The sequence below is a fragment of the Buteo buteo genome, chromosome 21 (genome assembly GCF_964188355.1).
Source record: "Buteo buteo chromosome 21, bButBut1.hap1.1, whole genome shotgun sequence".
NCBI classification, from domain to species: Eukaryota; Metazoa; Chordata; class Aves; order Accipitriformes; family Accipitridae; genus Buteo; species Buteo buteo.
The window spans coordinates 17,052,745-17,074,839 of NC_134191.1; the positions used below are offsets into that span (position 1 = coordinate 17,052,745).

The following is a 22,095-nucleotide window of genomic DNA, read 5'->3' on the forward strand; positions in this document are numbered from 1 at the left end:
TATAGTAATGCATATAGCAGAATCCATCCTGTTCTCCTACTTCTAACAGAAAAATAGAACACCAGTTGCCATAAGATCCTAATTGTCAGCTCTGGAGACTGGTGCTTGGGCGTCTGTTCCACGCGAAAGTCAGGGTTACGCACAAGTAATTCAGCCTACCCTTTCAAGCCTTGCTTCAGCCACATTTTATGGGCAGAACTCATAAAAATTGAAGGAATCAACAAATTAACAAATCCTTTTTTTTCTTCCCCGTAGGATACCAAAAATAATTATTGATTCTTATTAGTGTCGTCAGAGTGTTCTTAAGAGCTCTAGTAAGGGACTAGGACTCCACTGCAGCTGGTGTTATGCAAGCAGGGATCAAAACCCCACTATTCACTGAAAAGAAATAGAATAGTTCTTAAATGTATATAGTTCATGCGTATTTTTATAAGTTCTTTGTATATTCTTACACACATTGAATGCATATTTTCTACAGTATTTTTATTTGCTTACTGAATAAAAGCATTGAAGGTGTAAGAAAATACCCAGACATACTGCAAACACCCATCAGCTTGGTCTCAAGCATTCTTAATCACCACGTAGACTAAAGACCACTTATATCAACTAAACATTTACTCACAGTTCCACAGGGCACAATTACTCTTTTCCATTAATGAATAATTATTCAGAAATTCACAGTTCAGCGCCTAAGTATGAATAAACAACCACCCAGAGACCTTCCATTATTTTCTGCTTATCTAAGTAAAGGAAAAACCATTAACAAGCAATTACCCCAGAAAATTATTAATCATCCAATACATTCCAACCAGAGCGATAAGGAAGGACTTGGGAAAATAATTAGCATCTACAAGCAATATCAAAGGTGGTGTAGCAGAGTCTGTCCTCATTACAGATGTCTGGAGTAAGTTCTCACAACAGTTATCTTTATTAGTCTTCATTATATCATCGTTATTCTACCACGACCGCCTGAACAGGAAAACAAGACTCTTGGGTTCATTCTCCAGCAGCCCAGGTGAGCAGCGGCACTGACTCTTCACACAATACCGATCCTTGGCCTCTTCCCGAGGAATTTTATGGGATCTTCGCCCCACTGCCACACGTTGATGCGGTTTAACCTACAATGAACACGCACTAGAAGGAGGATACACTGAAGATACTCAGAGGACAAAGCCAATAGTAGATAAAGTTACATGACGGTTACGAAGGCCCTGTCGTATTTTCAGTACTTTCGGCTACCCAGTGGGATACTGCTGAGCATTACTGCCGAACACGCACTTATCAATGGTGACTGCTAAAAGCGGCTGGCCGTTACGGCTGAGGTAAGGAGTTAGTGGACACCGACGGACGAGGTGGGACAACTCCTGGTCCCCCCTGCTCGCTTCCAAATACGCGCCACCCAGCGAAGGATCCCAGCCCAAGACTCGCCCTGCAAATCCCGGCCCAGCTGCCGACCGCAGCCCTCCAGCAGGGCGCCCGGGGTCTCACCCAGCGATCACCGGCCCGGGGGCCCGCCGAGGTCCGCTGCCGCCCCACCGAGGCAGGTGAGGCGGCGAACTTCGGCCCGCTGCCGCTCCGCCCGGTTTCGAAACAGCACGAAGTCGCTGTGACACCCTCCTTCGCGGAGGCCAAAGGGTGCATTCCTGCGGGAAAGTCCCACCCGCTCCCCGGGCCCTGCCTCCCCCCCGGACCTCTCCCCCTGCCGGGACCAGTCCCCGGCGCCGCCCGCCCCAGCGCCTCACAGGGACCGTCCCCGTTCTCCGCGCTGGGGAGCTGCGACCAGCGGCGCCGCCGGGGGCTTTACCCGCGCAGGCCGTGCGAGTGAGTGGGGCCGGAGGGCTGAGGAGGCCCTGAGGGGAGATCCGGGGAGCCGGGAGAGGGCGGGAGGCGGGAGCGAGGCCGCGGCGGGACAGGGGCGGGCGGCGGCTGCCGCCGCTGGGCAGCGCGGCCCTCTCTGCTCCGCCGCCGGTCGCAGCCCCCACACACACCCCAGCGGCTCCGAAGGAGGCACAGGCCTCCCCCGCCGGGAGGGGGAAGAGACGCGGCCCGCGGGTGTCCCGTCCTGCGGAGGGGACCGGGACAGGCCCCCGGCCTTCGTGCGGAGCAGGAGCCGCCGCAGGCGCCCCCAGAGCGGGGTGGCGGTCAGCCCGCGGAGCTGCGGGAGTTCACAGCAGCCCGACGGCCCAGGCCGGCGGTAACGTTAGTTCATGGAGCAGGAAATGGTGAGGTACACGGGCAGTTTGGGCCGTGGAAGTGAAACTTACCACGGGGTTTCTGTAAGTGAATGAACTTTTTTTTCCTAGGGCTGCAGGGAAAGTTAGTCCAAAACACTCCCACAGCAGATGGATTTAAACCGTGTGCACGGTCTGCAGTGGGGGGTGGTAAAACAACAACGACAAAAAAGCAGTGAAAAACATGAAGTAACATCTAACTATAAAACTGACAGATATATGTGGTGGAGTAGATTAAAAATACTACCGCAGTTACTTAAAAGGAACGTTAGACTTAGCTTTCTGGGCTGGTAATTCCACCTTCTAGCCCAGACAGTGGGTGCCCTAACTGTCTTGGTACATATTTTGATCACTCTTATTTCCAGTTTTATCAAAGAATGGGACAGTTCTGATTGGCTAACAGTAATGATGCCCAGTGCCCTGTAACTTTTTTAGATTAGCCACCTCATCCACTTTCAGAACCATTTAATTACTGTCCATTTTTCAGTATATCCCCCCCATGCATGCAGAACACCTACCCTCTTCTCTTTATTGTGGACTGTGAACCCTGTAAATCTAGAAGTCTGGGAGTAAGGTCCCTGGGCTGAATCCTAGCACTTTTGCTTAGCTTTCTCACAGAGTAGGCAAGCTAATTTAGTCCTTAGATGCCTTATGCAGCCTCTTGCCTATCTTTCTCTTCTTTTTATCTCTCCCACTCTTAAAAAGAAAAAAAAAAAGTGAAGTATCACATTCTTCACCTATCACAGCTTCACAGTCCCTTAGAGAAGTCTGTTTTCACAGACTGTGACCCCAAATCAACACCTGTAGAGTTGCAATGGTAGGTACCCATAGGTTACATCAGCATTTATTTCTCATGCAAGCCTGATACTGCTTCAAGAAACGTGTTACAATGTTCCAAGGAGCACCAAACACCTAACCTCAGAACTCTACTGCCCACTTCTACCTGCCTGGTGTACAATTAGATATATTATTAAAATGTAGCAACAGACTTTTCCTGCTGAGATGCTCCTGCTCTCCTCACACTTATAAGACCACTCTTTATAGGCCCTGCTCAATAGTAATAATATCTGTAAATACAGACTTTTTAAAAATGAGCTCCAGATTTTGAAGCTCTAGTGCAATACAGTGAATATATTTTATGTTGCAGCCATATGCATTTCTGCAGGTCTGTTCACCAAGTCCTGAGGAACATCTTACTACACATTCACAAAGAGGTCATGATATGCAAGAATCCAGATAAAGACATACAGTAATATCCAGTAAGGCCCAAAAGACAACTTTTTTTTGGTGGTACATACAGAGCATTCCAGTAGAACCACGTTGTGTAAACCTCCCTATTTCTACATATTTTGTTTTGACATAGCCAATACAATATTTAATAGAGCTGGCCATAAAGCTATAGTTCCCTACCAGGTAAATTGGGTCAGCTTCCCCAGCACATCTCAAAGCCTCAGATGACTCTACCTATTAGGGTAAAAACTTGATATTTTTTTTTTTCCAATTACTGGAAAAAAAAATCACATTCTTGCTGAAATACAGTTCTTCAGAACACTGTACAGGTTGTAAATTCTCCCTGGCAAAAAAAGCTAGATAAAACTAAGGGAAAGTTGAGAGCAAAGATGCATTAGGTTGCTTCTTGACTGATGTTCTCTTGTTCAAAGAGGGACTTCTGCAAAATTCCACAAGATTATCTTCTTTAGAAGAACTTGAACTGTCATAAATCCATGCATCCTTATAGAACTACATAGATCATTTTAGAGAAAAGTATCATCATGTTCTAATTTCAGGACTTGATGATCTCAATCCTTGATACCAACCCCTTCAATACAAGGTTGAATTGGTCTGAGTTTCAAAGCCTGCATATGTGAGAAGCTCCTAACAAATCAGCTTTTAAAAGGGTCTAGACTTCAGCATTAGAGTTCTGGCATAAGGCAAGAGACAAACACTTAGTCCTGTACCATCAATGCAGCCTTTGGAGCATCACTTAAGATAGTATTTTCAGGAGCTCAATAGCCACTACTTATGCTGTAGCACTACAGCCTCCAGCACTACTAGAGTAAGTCAGTCTCTGACTAAACAAGGTTCCAGGGATTCTGCAGAATCTACCCTTTTTGCAGCCAACAACTAGGTAGTTGTAGGCTCAACAGCGAGCATTCTGGTTAGGAAGCACAGTAATATTTGATGGCATACCAAAATAAGCAGGCCAGTACTTATTCCAGAGTCTGCATGCCCTACATATCTGAATAATAACTGTTGACCATCTGTAGCATCAAAGTTTGAGGGTTTACTTCCTCAGGAGTAAGGTTGATCACTTCATCTCATTATGGTGAATCTCCACCAGCAAAAAACAGAAACAACTCACATTATAGGGACAAAGTATCTTTCCCAGATTATCAGGGCCCAGGCCCATACTCTACTAACCCCATCATCAATCTTCTTTTCCTGAAAAATAAAGTCCTGTGACCCATCAGTTCTGCATGTTAAACATAGGCGCTTCAGAATTGTAGCCCTCACAAACAAATTGGGGGAAAAAAACCCCAAACAAGTAAAAACCTCTCTACCTTTGTATCCTCTTCTGCTGTATCACAGGAAATTGCCAAACCTTCTTTCCAAGAAAGAACCTTTAATATTCTCCACCTGTAAAAGACAACTCCACCTTCAGCTGGGATCAATTTTGTATTAGCCATGTGAGAATCAGCTGTGTGAACCCTGGGCTCAGACCTATCCCCTGCATTTTTTTAATTTTTTTTTTTTTAATAGAGCAAACTGTTCTCCATGGTTAGTTGTTCATTTTCCAGAAGGAAAGCCTATTACAAGTTTTTCCTAGAGAAGAGTAAGAGATGTCTGCTTATTCCCATCCTTTCCCTGACAGGAAAAAAAAATACCTTTGCATATGAGATTGTACATCAAATTGTAAATAAATACAGTTGTATGTGGAAGGCTTCTGACATTTATCAGGAACCTGCACCTAATTTTGTTACAGAGTTGTGCCTTAAGAGCTCGTGTGTGCTCTCTCAAACTGTACATTGTAGAGTTTCACTTAAGAAAATGACTACAGTTCTGTTCCACCATTTAGTAAGAAAAAGCTGATTATTTCAGTGATTCATTAAGACATGTTTTCTTTTAGTGAAAAAACCGAGATATTTTACAAAAATATAGGGCTTATATTACAAAATATTGGATAACTATGAAACTTGAATGTATGAAAATCAACATTAACAACCTGATTCAATTCTGAAAAATTAGATTTCACAGACATAATACCATATTCAATATATTGCCAGGAGAAAGCTTGCTTATTTCTTTCAGATGGGCAGTGCGTTACAGCGTAACAGCCTCTGGATAAATTGCTGTCCCTAGAATCCAAGGCAACTGCTTATATACAAGCCATGGGCCAGGGAGAAATACTATATACAGCCCAAGAATATCCATTTTCACTAATTGTTTATACCAGGAGGAATGGTTTCAAGGGGAGAAAGCAAGAGAAACACACTTCAGACTGGCCAGCAGCATTGGTAACTGTGATGCTTACAAGGGCAGTGAAAATCTTGCATTTAGTCCCTGTACCTGAACCTGTGCAACACAGAGTTAAACCTGTGTTGCTTGCAAGTCTCATGGGCTTTTCTGAAGGTATAAAAAATTGCCATTCCTACTCGGCCTAAGGATCTGGTGGTATTAGATTGTAACTATCCTCAGAGCACTCAGGCAGGATCCAATTTTAGAAATAAGGTAAAAAGCTACAGATTAATAGATTTTGCCTTTGGTATGTTAGGAGACATACCTCAAAAAACAGCAGTTTTTCACCTTAGGGATAGCTGAAAATGAGTTTCACTGTTACACATGTGTTTTGTAGAGACATTGTCCTGGATTTGGTCTGGCAGAAGCTACAGTGGGCATACTCATAACTTCCGTTGTTATCAATTGGCTATGCAATATCACTGGCTGTCACAGAGAAGTTTATGAAGTTGTTTTCTTAAATTCTTACCTATTAGAGGCAGATGAATAGAGACTACAAGATAAGCAAAGTTTTCCATCCTTTGTGGATTTGGCAAATACTTGAACGTGTGCTTCATGTATCTATCTCAGGAGCAAGAAGCAAATCAAAATCAGGCTGCATATAATACAAAATAGTATGCCACTTGACTAGTGCATAGACTGCATTAAAAGAATAATAAGACAGCAAGTTTCAGAGTAAATGTTTATTGGTTTATTGGCATTGTTGTTAACCTTTTGGATAGCAAGAATGGGTAAAGTATACCAGTTTTACCTGAAAATGACTGACATTTTAGAGGTCATGCACTGTATTAATGCTTACATCTTAATTAGGATTTTTGTTTGTTTTTCTAGGGTAAAACCTGGATTTTTGTTAGAAATTCTGCAAGAGTGATACTATCAGTAAAGATGTCATACTTAGTAAAAGGAGTTATATGTTGCAGTCCTGTGAATCAGATGCACAAAGTAACAGGAACTCTGTTTAAAGCACACATATTAAAAAACATATTGGGCATCAATGAACAACAATTAAAAATTTCACGTACGTCATCTCAACTTAGTTCTGAAAAGGCAGACACTTATAATTATGTCATTGTTGGAGCTGGATCAGCAGGGTGTGTATTAGCCAACAGGTTGACTGAAGACCCCCTCAGTACTGTACTACTTTTGGAAGCAGGCCCTAAAGATACGTTTCTAGGTAGTAAAAGGCTGATGTGGAAGATTCATATGCCTGCTGCATTAACTTACAACCTCTGTGATGAGAAGTATAACTGGTATTACCACACAACACCACAAAAGCATATGGATAACCGAATTATGTACTGGCCCCGAGGAAGAGTGTGGGGTGGGTCCTCTTCTCTCAATGCTATGGTGTATGTGCGTGGGCATGCAGAAGATTATAATCAGTGGAGCAGGAAAGGGGCTACAGGATGGGACTATGAACATTGCTTGCCCTATTTTAAGAAAGCACAGACACATGAACTGGGGCCAGATCAGTACAGAGGTGGAAATGGACCCCTGTATGTGTCAAGAGGGAAAACAAACCATCCTCTTCATCATGCATTCCTGGAGGCAGCCCAGCAAGCTGGGTATCCCTTCACAGATGATATGAATGGCTATCAGCAAGAAGGATTTGGCTGGATGGACATGACTGTACACCAAGGTAAATCATAAAGGGATCCTAAGTAATTTGTATTTTTGAGCCACCAGTGGTACTTCTGAAAGCATTTTGGAATATGGACATGTAAACTGCACTGAATGCCATTTGGTTGTTTAGATTACTTAATAGCTATGGCACTCTCTATTAACACCCTGTTCATTTCACAGCAGCTTGCTATCAATCTAGGGTGTATTTAATTGAAAATTGCATTGGCGTGCAAGTCTTGATTCATAGCTTGGGGGAGTAGGTTTTCAGAATGTCATTGTGAAATCTGTTACGTTAAAATAAAATCTTTAGTTAGTATAGCAAATCACATTTGCTTTGAACTCTATAAACCCTATGAAGGCTTTCCCTTTGTTAACATCCTGACTGTTATTGGCTAAAATCTTGGAGAATACTGAGCCTGACTATTTTAATGTTTAATGTAAACGTACATTGTAGGTCAAAGATGGAGCACAGCTAGTGCTTACCTTCACCCAGCCATATCACGCCCAAATTTGTCAGTTGCAGAGAAGACACTTGTAACAAAAATCTTGTTTCAAGGAACAAAATCTATTGGTGTTGAGTATGTGAAAAATGGGCAAAGGAAAAAGGTAAGAGATTTTTATTTTCCAGTATGAAAGGTATGAGTCAAAGCAAAATTGATTTTTTAAAAAAACAAACTTTCATTAAAAGTGACACTTTAATATGCAAAATGTCTGCTTTTCAGATGCTATGTTGTCTCTTCCAGTATGTGATTCCTTGTCAGTTATTTTACAGTAGGTGATATTTCAGCTGTATCGATTTAAGAGATTAATATCTCCATTATATTTCCATCTCTCAGTACTGAGGGGACAAGCCTTAACTTCATGTTACTCAAGAGTGTTGTGTAAGGTTTCTGGCTGGAACCTATGGTGCAGTCATGCACTGTCTCAGCATATTGACTAGTGTGCTGAAATGCTGATGTTTCTGAAAAACTATTCTGAAAATGCTGTTCTGGAATAGCAAAATCTGTAAAAGCTAGATATTGAAATCTGAATGGCTCAAGGGATAAATAATGAGTCATTCACTTCTACTTTGCCATTATGTCTTGAGTTTTGGTATAGTAATGGTGAAACATAATGATGAAACATGTCTTATGGTTGTTTGTGGAATGAATACTTTTCAGTCTCAGTCCAACTTCCACTGAACATGCGATCATGTGGAAGGAAGCTTGAATTGCCATTACAACTTAACTCTGTGGATAAACAGTTCATTTTATGCAGCTTTCAATCCACTGACTTCTGTAAGAGCTAAAACATTCTCATTTGGCTTAACTCTACTATTATAGCTGATTATGGAGTATGTACCTAGGAAATTGCCTAAAAGGTATTTATATGTTAATAACTTAAGATATTTAGTCACAAACAATTATAAAACAATCAAAAAGTGTAATAGTAATATCCTAAGGAGAGGAGAGTACAAATTTGATGGTTCGAGTTCAATAGGGCTTACAAGACTCAATAGACAAGTGTTCTGTGACTGAACACCTGCTAAAAGTTAAAAGACAATATAAATAAACTGTTCTTTCATTTTCTAATGCACAGAACAAATTTGTTGCTTTCTAAGTGGATTGGTAATGACAATAATTTTAACAATGTAAACCAAACATTGCAGAAAATTTAATTGATTTCATGAGCTATTAAATGTTTGCGAAAACAGTGTCTCTACTTGGTGTTGTGCCATTATTAAGATTAATTTTGTCGAAGAAAGTCTCGGAAAGCTAATTACATATGATCAAATACTTTCTGAAAATAGGACCACTTTAACTGCAAAATTCTTTAATTGCTATGAATTTTCATACATATTAATACATGTATGATTTATACACAGTGAATGATATGTATGTATAGCATATATCACAAAAAGTACACCTTCAAAGTATTTCCCCCCAACATCAAAATTGCAGGACTTGCCTGCTTTTACTTTCTGGAAAATTTTATACCTGTCAGGATGGAAAAGCTAAAAAATTTATTACATTATGAACATTAAGATGAAACACTTGGTTACATTAAACTGTTTTTGGTTTTATAGTCTATTTTAGGCAGGATCTCTTTTACATCAGTCATCAGTAGAGTTAAAAGATCTTCAAAACCTGATTCAAGCATGATACAAAACCTATTCATCAAGCCAGTGACTTAATTGTTATTTCAGTAGATATTGGGGTCCTGGTGAGCTCCCAGGATTCCAGTAAGCCCTTTGACAAAAGTAGGGAAGGTAGACTGAACACTCCTGGAGTTTCTGAGTTCAGAATCAAGCAGAAAAGTGTATTTGAAGGGGAAAAATGTGTTTAATGTATCATAGCCTAAATAGCCCATATAAAAATGTTTCAAAGTCAGTTTTTCCTCTTTGCATGTTAGATTTAAGCACAATGAAAGTCTGTATATGGGCTAGGAATAACTACACTGCTGACTTTGCAGTGAGCATAGGTTGAATGAGCATCATTTGAACGCTACCTGGAACAAACTGGCACCAGTTCTTTGCATATCCTAGAAAATATAAATAAGTTATATTTGTGTAACATGCAAAATGCAGACCTAGGTATTGATTCCGCAGTCACAGATATGCTGTGTATTAGTCTTAATGTACTAATGATTGCCTGGAGCAAAACAATAACGAACAAAAAATATCAGCATTGGCTATCCATCAGCAATATCAGATAAATAGTGTGGAAACAATTTATCAAAATTTATCTTCTTACTACATTTTGATCTTATTACTAGCAACAATCTCATTCACCATCATTCTGTATAGCTGAGGTGTCATACAAAAAGGGCAGGATTACTACAAGTTAATATGCACTCCATGCTAATCTGTTAACGCTTCACTATACTACAGGAAAAAAATAGCACTTTTTAATGTTGCTTTAGAAGTTAAATGTCTCATCTAAAATAAAAACAAGCAGCTACTCATAATAGCACCTTACATTCTACGAAAGTGGAGAATGCAGATGAGCAATACCAGATATGTTGCTTACTCTTTGTTTCTTCTGTGGTACAGTTGTTCTTTCGTAAGGACAGGTGAATCTTGAATCTTTTTTTTCTAATGTGCAAGAATTACTATTCAGTTTGTAATCAACTACCTAACTCGGTGTGTATACAAAGGATATCTTATATTTCAACAGGGAACATATGTGCAACTAGGTAGGATGGAGTACCTAGTATGTGTGTTAATGAGCCATCTCATTGGAATAGAAAGGGACAGGCTGAACAAGGTTGGGTTCACCCACATCGTCCTCCTTCAAAGAGTAAAGGGAAAAGGTGGAGGGTGTCAATATTTTCTCACTCCACACAGTTTTCCCTTTTAACAGTGAAAAGCACTAAGAGGGGGTAGTTCTGATCCTAAATTTAAGAGATGTGGCAACAGGGAAGAGTTAGTCCCCAGATACAAATGACACAGAGAAGGATTTTGGTATTGCTAAATGAGAATATTTTGGGGCAGAAATCCTTGGAAAGAAGATGTGCCAAAAATACTTGCAGAGAAGGTTCTAGAAAAAGAACTATCCAGCACAGAAAATCAAGTCAAAGGTAGAGGAATAGTTTAGCAGCCTGTAGCATGACCAGCTCAGGGCTCAGACTCAAATTGTTTGATGAAAATCTGTCAGCAAAACAGAATTATGTATATGCCTGCAGTCAGAGTTTTCTCAGTAGCGCTTTAGTGGTTCGGGGGCATCTGAAGACTACAGTAAGCTAAGAAACCAAACATTAGTCTTGGTTGAATTAAGAAAATAAGCTCTTGAGAACTTTTGAGCTAGTATGTCTCTGAATTCAAAATCTTCCTTAGAAGTTTCAATTTGCAAACTGGTATTGAAAATGGAAGAGACACTTAGCTGATTGATCCGATTGTCACAGGTACTTTTTTCCTGTCAAGTAGCACAGGAGTTTATTGGCAGCCATGGTACTGGCTGAGCTGAATGTTTGTGTGCCATACAGTTTGAATGGATTGTAAACATGGGAATAAATACAGAAATTATGAAAGTGAAAGCTTGATCATTTCTCTCTGCAGAAACTTCTAGCAAGATAGGAATACATTTAGAATGAGAAAAATGTGAGGGAAGGGTGTCTAATCTGGATCAGAATAGCATATCTGAACAGAAGCTCTTGACATGCTGCTTGCATTCAGATCAGGCTTAATAATGTTAGGACTTTTGTGCTCATTTCCTTTTAGGCTTTTGCCAGTAAAGAAGTTATTTTAAGTGGAGGTGCCATAAATTCTCCACAGCTGCTTATGTTGTCTGGGATTGGCAATGCAGATGATCTAAAAAAACTGGGGATCCCTGTTGTTTGCCATCTTCCTGGTAATTTTATTATTTCTTTTAACCTTACATCTTCCTGTGGTTGCAATTCAAAGACAATTAAATGAAATTGTAGTCATATGTTTGAGTTACGGCCTAGCCATAAAAATGAGTCCATGAAATTCAGTTGCCTTTATGTCAGGTTGTGTGGACTAAAAAGTAAGTGTTAAAAATCAGTGGAAACATGCACTGATTTTAGAACTGAGCAATAAACTCCTACACTTTCTTCACTACATTTGATAGTGAAAAATACCTTTCTGAAAAATACCACTGTGTACTTTTTAAGTAAAGCAGCATACTTAGAATTTAGAATTTTGAATGAGTTTTGATCCACAACAGATTGTATAAACTCCCACTGTCATATCTATTCAAAGATAGAAGGAATAACATGAACTTTTCCTAAAAACCAGAAAAGCTAGTACTGTATTTAGAAGTCATATCTGGCAATTTTAGAACAAGTGATATGTCTGCCATTTAACTTTCTATTTTCATTCTAGTTATGCTCTGTTTATGTAAAACCTTATTCTGACATGAGCAAAAGGCTGGTATGACTCATGGTCTTGGTCTTAGTCATCACTGCCCTCGTAAGAGGTTAGTTTAGTTCCCATTTATGCTGTTTTCTGGTTGCAAATGTTGTGTATAATTGTGCCATGTGGAATAACTTTTTTTTTTCCTTTCTTCTCCCTCCTCCCCCTTTCTACTCTCCCCCAGGAGTAGGCCAGAACCTTCAAGATCATTTAGAAGTGTACGTCCAGCAAAAGTGCACCAAACCTATTACTCTATATAATGCACAAAAGCCAGTTAATATGGTGAGGATTGGTCTAGAATGGCTTTGGAAGTTTACAGGTATGAAACAAAGTATGCAATCATTCTACCATTGATTGATTTACAATTATTACATCCTTTTATCCATGAATTTCAAAGTCTGGGAGCCTTCATATATAATTTTTTTCATATTCTTGAAAATAACTGGAGCTTGCAAATGGACTTGAACTATATTTTTTTTTCTAAATCAGAATATTTTGAAACAGTTATTATATCTTAGGTAACAAGGGTGGGTTTTATACACTTTTTTAACATTTTTATATCTCATTTCTAGAAAAATTCTACATTTAAAAATCTCGGTGCTACTGAGAAAAGCTGTTGTAAAAAATGAAGAAAAAATTCTGTTTGAAATAGAAATCATGTCAACAAAAACATATTGTTGAGCTGAATTAAGTTTTCTGTATAATTGCCCCAAAAGAATTAGTTTGTTGCTCTGGTCAGAACCCTTTAGGCTTCCATGTAAAACAGAAGTGACTTTTGTTAAAATAACACACTCATTTTACAGTAACCCAGCTTAAGTTGTACCATAAAAAGAAGATGTGAAAGTAATCCTTGAAATCAGTAAAATGTTAGTATTTGACAACTTACGCTGGGTATATGTGGCTTTTTACCATGCAAATAAATATTGAGGGCTAACTTAGGGTTTTAAATGGCTGTGAAAATAACATGAGGGGCATTGCAGGCTCTTCATCTTTCCCCTTCAGGGTAGGTACTGTGGATGGCTCTGCCACTTACACGTGACTGATAGGATAACTATACTGCATGTCATGGAGCGTGCAGTGCAGTAATACCAGGATGCTGTAGTCAGTTCCCTCTACACCTGTTAGGATCCTGGGACCAAATCCACCTCTAAAGTTAGACTCTAGGCCTGCTAGTTACAGTGAGATAACTGTAACATCCCACCCTCAAATAAGTGGGATTTCCAAAGTTATGCATATTTACATTTATCTTGCAATTAAAAAGTGATGCATATTGCTTAAACTACAAGTTATTCATAATGGAGTTGTGTTCCTTGCAATTGCCACTATATATGTAAATTATTCATAGTAGTGAAACCAAGGGTTAAGAAATGGATTTCTTGCTTTTCTGTGGTCTTTTAATGGCATTTTCTCTCTCATTTACACTCTCCAGGTGAGGGAGCCACTGCCCACTTAGAATCTGGTGGGTTTATTCGAAGTGAACCAGGGGTTCCTCACCCCGACATTCAGTTCCACTTTCTCCCTTCTCAGGTGATTGATCATGGCCGGGTTGCTTCCACAATGGAAGCTTACCAGGTGAGTTGTTGAAGAACATATTCCAGTAATGTTCTGTAGCAATTACCAAGGAGGCTTACGCTCTATTATAAATATGATAATTTGGCTATATACTGAAAAATACTTTGTTCGCTATAATACAAAAGAGCTGGCTTAACCTCCTACATTGGGGAGAAACCATGAGCTTGTTATCTGAGATTGCTACCAAAATTATGTTACTTTTTATCTCTGGAAAAGTAGGCAAGCATTGAACTACTCTTCAATTATTTGCACTACTGAAGTGCCATAGTGCTATTGATTAGCATGCCATTGTGCTAGATGCTGTACAAAACTAAAACAAAGTGTCCCCTGTTCCACTGCAGTTTAGGCAGAGGTTTAAGCGAGAATGTTTGAGGCCACTCATTTATTCATTAGCACAAATCTAAGCCCCATTTTAGACTATGATCTTGTTCCAAAACTCTGTGCTAATGCTGGGGAACTGTCACTGTTTCTTCTTGCTAATCTCTTTTCTTCAGTGATGGTAGTAATTTGGTCTGCGTGCTGATTGTATTAGAATGCTCTGCTACTGCTAAATTGGAATGGTTGTATTTTAAATTAAAAGAAGAGCTGTGAGATGGTGAGACAGGTATATTCCCTTCCACTTATGGAATATCATATTTACAACAAATTTGTATAAAATGGAAAAATGTTCAGTGGCATTTCCCATTGTCTCCCTTTAACGTTTACATTTGCTTAATTTGTAAAGACCATCCAGCTTGCAAAAAAAAGTTCATACTGAATTTGGAAATACGTCTGGTGGGATTGTGTCATGAATATAGTGTGAGTGTTGCAGGTCCACGTGGGACCCATGAGGAGCATGAGTGTGGGCTGGCTAAAGCTGAAGAGTACAGACCCAAATGACCATCCTATCATTGAGCCTAACTACATGTCAACAGGTAAATGCAGCCTCTCCTTGCTCTGATGTCAACTTATTTCCTGCCTGTTTCAGTAGCAGATTTTCATATCTACTCAAGACCAGTTCAGAAGTGGTGTTTGGTGCATTGTTATTTATTTCTCATTTATAAAAGTCAGTATCAAAAGAGGCCATTGTGCAAAGCACTGTATAAACCAAAAAGAATTTCCTGTGGGGATGCAGTCAGGGTTCTTAGCGTTTGCTGCATCATGCTGTTCATTTCATCCCCTCCTCTGCTTGTGAAGGAATGGAACTGGTTTGCTTCTTTGTGCTGAGACTTGTGTCCTTGGCTAGACAGTGGGTATGGTGAAATAAAGAGCAATTCTTCATAGCTCATCTATTGCCTTTTGGGATTGTGCAATATAAGTGACAGCTTTGTTCACAGTGAATGTAAACATCTGTGACTTTGGAAAATACCCTACTTCATTACGGCTTTCAGCAATAAGTGAGAGACTTTCCCTCTTCTTTTTTTCTTTGATACTATTTTTTTCTGTTATGCACTCTGTATGTATTATTAAATTAACGGTGTACTTACAGTTTTCTTATTTTCTTTTCATACAGAAAGAGATATTTGGGAATTCCGCCAGTGTGTCAAGTTGACCAGAGAGATCTTTGCTCAGAAAGCTTTTGAAAAATTTCGCGGGCCTGAAATTCAACCAGGAAACCATGTTCAGTCTGACAAAGAAATAGATGCTTTCATAAGGCAGAAGGCTGATAGTGCTTATCATCCTTCCTGCACCTGTAAAATAGGTCAGCCTTCAGATAGCACTGCTGTAGTTGATCCCCAAACGAAAGTAATTGGAGTTGAAAACTTGAGAGTAGTAGATGCTTCAATAATGCCCAGTGTTGTCAGTGGAAATTTGAATGCCCCAACTATTATGATAGCAGAGAAAGCTGCAGATATAATTAAGGGCCTCCCATCGCTTCAGGAGAAAAATGTTCCTGTATATAAGCCCAAGACCTTGGAAACACAGAGATAAACAAATGTTCTCATCCTTTCACATCTTTTGCTACTTAGGCTTTCATCAGCGTGTTGGTATCTCACACTGAACATGCCAACAAAATAAATACCATGCAAAACAACATATTCCATTAGAATAACATTAATTTGAACCATTCTCTTACGTTAGACTACCTATTCATTTTTTTAATCAGTCGGCTTAAGCTGCTTATTTTAGTTAAACATGACCTTTTGTGGTACAATTCAAATTTTTTGTTGAAGAGAAGCTATTTCTAAATGACAAGACAGTTGTGCACATAAGCCAGAAATACTGTGCAATTGCATGAGGAATGGAAGAGATTAATGTGTGTTTTGAAAATCATTATGATATGCCTTGTTATTTAAAGGAAGGATTTTAACTGCTGTGGGTGTTACCCAGGATAACAGCTAGTCAGTAATCCCCACATCCTGCAAAGAATGGTTAAGTAAATGTAAGCACTTGTGCAGTTTCATATTCACAGGCCAAAGTAGTTCGCATCTGAATTCATAGGACAGAGAGAGGAACCTGCGTGTGTTCGGAATTTGTCAAATGTGGGTTTTTTATGAGAAGAATGCACTGTTTACAAATCCTCACTGAAAATTCACCATACTTGGTAGCCTTAACTGTATATGTAGTATTCAGAAAGAAGACATACATTGTATTTATCAGAAACTTATTTTTCTAAAAAATGCAGACCAGGAGCTGATATTTATAAAAATATACTGGTCTTTCTCCTTGCTTTTTTCGCAAGGAGCTCAGTAGAATTCACTTCACATCTTAAGCTGATTTAGTTGTACCACTTTATCAGTTAGCACAGTAAGAGATCTGTACTTCCTATAACATCCTTAAAGTTACTGGTCCTTGGTCAAAGATGAGTGTTTGGAAAAGATACTTCTCAGCAAATATTCTGAACGGTGCCTTACTATCACTCAAATTTTATTAAAAAAAATTACAGCCAAGATAGATTTAAAATGAAAGGTTACTCAAAGTAACTGCATAAGGTCAGATATTGATGATATAGGAAGAGATCTTTTTAAATTACAAGGCAAGTAACTTAGTGAATCAATGCTATATTTTAGTTAGGACTTAAATCTTTGTTTTACTATCTTCAGATGTGTAAAGCAAGATACATGATCTTTCATAGCTCCTTTCTGTGTCAATCTAACTTTCAGGTACTGATTTTTTTAAAAAAAACAAATCTAAAGAAACTGAACTCATGGAATGAAATTGAATCCATTGAATTGTTTGGATTTATTAAGTATTCCAAAATAACTTCTGACTAAGCAGCTGTTAAGTTATAAAGTAAAAGCTTCTGTAGCCTACGATTGCTCAAGACTTGTGGTAAACAGAATACTTTTTTTGCAGAAAAAATGGAATTTTACACCATTTGAGCAGATTGTAAAAAAACTTGCTGACTCAGATGTTGGCTAGAGGGACAACTGCAGATGTTTAAGGCACATACTTCTACCTGGTGCTGCTGGCTGTAAGGCAGTGGTTGGAAGCCCTGCTGCTAACTGAGGGAAAGGACTTAATTCATTAGAGTATCTGCGTAAAAACAAACAAAAATACTGAAGATGGAAGATGATAGCAGTGAACTCTGCTCTAAAAGGAGACAGGTAAACCCTTTCTATGTATGTAATGCATTCTTTTGGAATGAGAGGAAGAGGAAGAATATTTTAAGTCATAGGTGATTGATTAGCTGTGTTAATAAGACAAGTCATCTGATGCAACTGTGCGTTTAAGGAAAGCACGAACTGTGGATGGTGTACATTTTATGGCAAATAATTTTTATTCAGCACCTGTGCTTTTGAGATTTTCATTTAAAGGTATTCAGTAGGTATATTCATGTCATGTGGAATACAAAGTATTAGGATACTTAGAGTAATATATAGTGGTGAGACTTACCGCAGTCCTATGCAGTTGAGAGGGGAAGCAATTTGGAAAGACAGAATACTGAAGTTCCTGCATTTGCAGATTTATAACATGGGTTTCCACTCTAGGCATGCAAGATGGGAATTGTTATTATGCAACTGCAGAGGATTAACTAGCCACTGTCTTACATAACTTATTACTGAACACGCACAGAGCTATCCTCTGCCATTATGTCAAGCTCTAAAAAGATGAGGAAATAGCAAGACATGCCAAACTGCATGTATGTCTTTCGTTCAGGTACACATTGCTGCATTGTGCAATCAGATAATCGGGCATTTCTGAAACAATTCTTGCAGTTCTAAACATACATAAGAACCTTCCAGATTCCTCCCCTCCTAAACACTTAAATATTTTCATTGGTGTGAACCATAGTTGCTTCATTAATTTAGGCCTCACTGCTATAGAATGTTGAGGCTCCTTCATGCCATTCCTTTGATACAGTGCTAAAAAAATGGCTCAGGTATTTGGAAGTTTTGTTGCCCTGGGGAAATCTTTAGGTAGCATCAGGCTACCATTAGTTTCTCCTGCATTGTATCTGGTTGCTGATATTGAATTCCTGTTAAAATTGTTCTTACTTCTAGCAGAGTCAATCTGCTAAGGGATATTTAGAACAGGTACAAGATATTCTAACATGCTCTGTGGAGCACTGGCAGTCTGCTAGCTAAAATTAACCATCTTCTACACCTTATAGGATTGCTGAACACAGGCTGATAATTCCAGTTTAACTTATTTAACAAAATAATACAGCGTATAACTGAATATTATTCCCAGTTCTACCCAGATATAAATTTTCCTATAAATCCACAGATGATATTACATTATGTATTCAAACCCAGTTAACTGTAAAAGCTGTTTGATGTAAGAATTTGGAAGTTACTAGACCTGCCAGCATGGCTTGAACCAGCAGCGGTAGTGCGAGTGAGAACACCAGCGTTTCCATGGTAATAGCTTGATGCAGATGCTTCAGACACAGTTGGAGGTCTGTGGCTGGGGACAATGTGATTAAGAAAGAAAAGTAACCAAAAATGTTTCTTTCATACACGTTTCAGTTCAAGTTGCCTTAGTATGAGAAGTGCTGTTAAAAGCAGCAGAAAATAGCTGTATATGTAAAACTACATTATATTTCATTTATGTAAGGCCTCTCAAGGTTTTGTACACCAGAACTTTTGATGTTTCTGCATCTTAAAATCCTTTCCAAATGTCTGATTTCAATTAGTCTGCAACCAAATGAGGCAGCTATATATACACTGGAAAACTGGAAAGTGGGCTTGCAACATGCATTTTCTATAAAATAAATATAGAAACATATTTTGAGGAATAATAAAAGCACTTACACTTTTTTTTATAGTTAAAATGAAGAGTTATTGTAGAGAGAACACAAGCATATCTTATTACAGTATAATTTTTAGTCTCTGTTCTTCTGTCATCCAAGCTCCAAAAAAACACCACTGTTCAAATAGGAATATATTCTATATATTCACTTTTTCAGTGAATTTCCTTCACTGTAAAAGACTTAGCAATGTTTAATTCCTTACTAATGTTTTCTGTCATTATATACATATGTAAATAAATCTGGAAAATCATGAAATATGCTTTAATTGTTCAGATAACTTCCAGTTTTTCTGTATTGAGTAATTACTATGACTGGCAGTATTTTAAGGGTGCCATTTACCGTGTAATTGTGCATGCATTGATTACTTTTTCCTATATACTTCTGTAATAAAATTGAACAGGTATTCTATGTATCCATATATATATAATGTTCTCCCTTAAACCATTCACTATACAGGACATGGTTTGCAACTAAATTTCTTTCATCTTTTTTTTTTGTAAGGACTGTTTTCTCATAGGATAGCATATCTGCCCAAAGAGTCTCTTATGCGACTATTGAAAACTAAGGACTAACTATACTAGCAAGAAAATACAGTGAAGTCAGCGTATTGTTTTCTGTCTCCTTGGATAAACGATTAATTAAAAAAATTGTCATTCAGCTCAATCGGCTGAATTTGATGTGCTGTCAAAAGTCCATGCAGCTAAGTAACCTGGTCTGGGATTTTTTCCTCCTTTTTTTTTTAATGTTCAACTTTGTTTGCCTTAAAGGCGGTTTTCAGAAGTGGGTATACCACAGTAGATGGAACTTTGAAAACTACTCATTGTTATTTCACAGTGACACCAGATCCAGAAAGCTCCATTTTGGTCTCCTAGAGTTTGTTTCTGTAAGCTGGGAAAGTGTAACAAGGTGACTGCTGCTGGGTAACCTACCCAAGTGTTTCCTGGCAGACAGCATGAAAGATTTGTTCTGATGTTGTAGGGGATTTTGGTCAGATTTTCCTAATTGTTTCCATAGATCTGTATCTAGGGAAGTAATAATCCCCTAGACAGTAGGGGAGTAATAGTAGCCCTTTTCATATAAATACTCTAATCACTTTCTGGTTAGTAGCAATCATTCATAAAAGACTTGCATGCTATGATAGTGTAGACTGATGACTAAATTTCACACATTCCCTCCCATTCTTCAAACCATGCAAACAGAATTTAACTTTTGGAGCTTCTTGGTGAAAAACTATTAGTAAAAGGAGTCCCAAGTATAATAAAATTATTACACAGTTTTATTTTGAAGAACATTTTGCATTTGTTTTAATACAAAATGATGTAGGTCAAGAAATAATTTACAAACCTTTAAGTTCTTATCCTGGCATTTGAAATAAGAATGATTTCAGAGGAAGTCTGTAAGCTATTCATAGGAAACTGTCATTATGTACAAAATGTTTATTGACATGTTTTAAACATGACATTTGTAAAAATGTGAACTGGATTGCTATCTAGCATATGAACTACAGGTAAAACCTGATAAGATAACTTGTTAGAACAAGTCATTGTTATCCAGTGCTAACAAAATAGACAGTAGCTTTCAGTGGTTTTTGATTTTCCTCCAAGGTCGTTTCAGCCTCAAAGACATTTCAGGGTTTTACTGCATTGTGAACAATATCTAAGCCCTCTCTTGATTGCATAAAAATAAATCTTTGAAACAGTACACATAGAACAACAGAAAGGTAGGCAATAAAATAGTATACTTCTTATATCAAGGTTTTTGGTTCTGTGAAGAATCATTTTATCATATTTCTTTTCTTTCCAAGCAGAGCAAGTAGTACTGAAGTAAAGTGTTTACATTGACCTATGAAATATTTTCTGCCCAAGATGCTTCCTATCAAAGTAGGGTATGTAGGTAATATACTTTGTCAAAACTAATTGTCTCATGACCAGTAATACCCTGGCATGAACTTGCCAATTTTTTAATGATTTTAATATTTATTTTTAGCATGGGATTAATACAAAAATAAAATTAGAGCTTATTTTTCAATCAAAAAAGTTAAAATAACTTTAAATCTTTCACCTTTCCAAGTATAAGACTGTAAATAGTCAACTGTGCATCCCTTATGCAGAGAAATTCGACTCAATTATTAAAAAAAAAAAAAAAAATCTGTTCTGTTGCCAAGTTCAATCTTGACACTTTATCCCAAAAAGAGATTTACACTGAGAGGTGGCTCTATTTAAATATTTATGCTATAGATCTATATATTCCAAGTAAAAATACTTCTATCTAGAATTCTGTGGAGAGTTACAATAATTAGGGTCCATAAATATTGCTGCAGTTCAATTACGGTACAATAATTACAAAATATAGAACATCTCTTTACAAATACAAATCGTTGTATATTACAATTCATTTACAATAATTTCTACTATATAATTTTTAGCAAACTATCTTATCTAATTCTACTATAACCTGGTTGCAAGTGCATTAGTAAGAATGCAATTATTCCAGTATATTTTGCCCTTAATGTGATAGTCATAAAACAGACTATCTGAATGATATTTTCCTATGTAAACTGGTGTTACATATGACAGATTATTTATTTAACTTCTTTTTCCAACGATCTCTAACAGGTAGAGCATGACAAACTGTATTTTAGAAGAGCATTAAGAAAAGAAATCAGGAGGCAAGTTTGAAAACAATGTTAGAATGGATATGCAACGGGTAGCTGATATGCTATTGAGTACTGAGGTAATGACATTAGTGGTTGTCATCACTCATCTCATGTTGCTATTTCCCACGCAATTTTGTGCTGGACTTATACAGACATTTTCATTGACAAAATCCTGCTCTACTATGAAGGACAGCAGCACAAGGTTGAAAGACAAGCAAGATATTACACCTCAGAATCCCGCTATAGCCCTCAAAAAACTGATTGTCACAATCTGCTTGGTTTCAAAATAACCTTATTCCTACAGAGGAACTGAAGATTTTGTGGGAGGAGACTTCACATACTGCAGCTCTGATCACATTTCGGCAACCTGGAGATAATAAATTTATTAGTTATGGCTTCCTTGAGGTGTGACATCACTTGTACAAAACGTGATTGGTTATTCACTCCAGCTAGTGCCTAGCATCTTTAA

At 38.2% G+C, this 22,095-nt stretch overlaps 1 protein-coding gene across 2 annotated transcripts; it reads left to right on the plus strand.

The window, feature by feature from the left end:
• Window positions 1-1,707: 1,707 nt before the first annotated feature.
• Window positions 1,708-22,045, plus strand: CHDH (choline dehydrogenase). 2 transcript variants are annotated; one of them, XR_012653891.1, is made up of 10 exons: window positions 1,708-1,821; window positions 6,579-7,386; window positions 7,825-7,976; window positions 11,569-11,698; window positions 12,407-12,541; window positions 13,652-13,794; window positions 14,606-14,708; window positions 15,287-17,321; window positions 20,778-20,855; window positions 21,586-22,045. XR_012653891.1 is itself a non-coding variant. In XM_075053575.1 (8 exons), the coding sequence occupies exons 2-8, from the start codon at window positions 6,633-6,635 to the stop codon at window positions 15,703-15,705; spliced, it is 1,836 nt and encodes a 611-aa protein (XP_074909676.1). In that variant the 5' UTR covers window positions 1,708-1,821; window positions 6,579-6,632; the 3' UTR covers window positions 15,706-20,719. The 2 variants fall into 2 exon arrangements, 1 of the variants encoding a protein (XP_074909676.1); XM_075053575.1 differs by lacking the exons at window positions 20,778-20,855; window positions 21,586-22,045 and having other exon boundaries at window positions 15,287-20,719.
• Window positions 22,046-22,095: the final 50 nt, after the last annotated feature.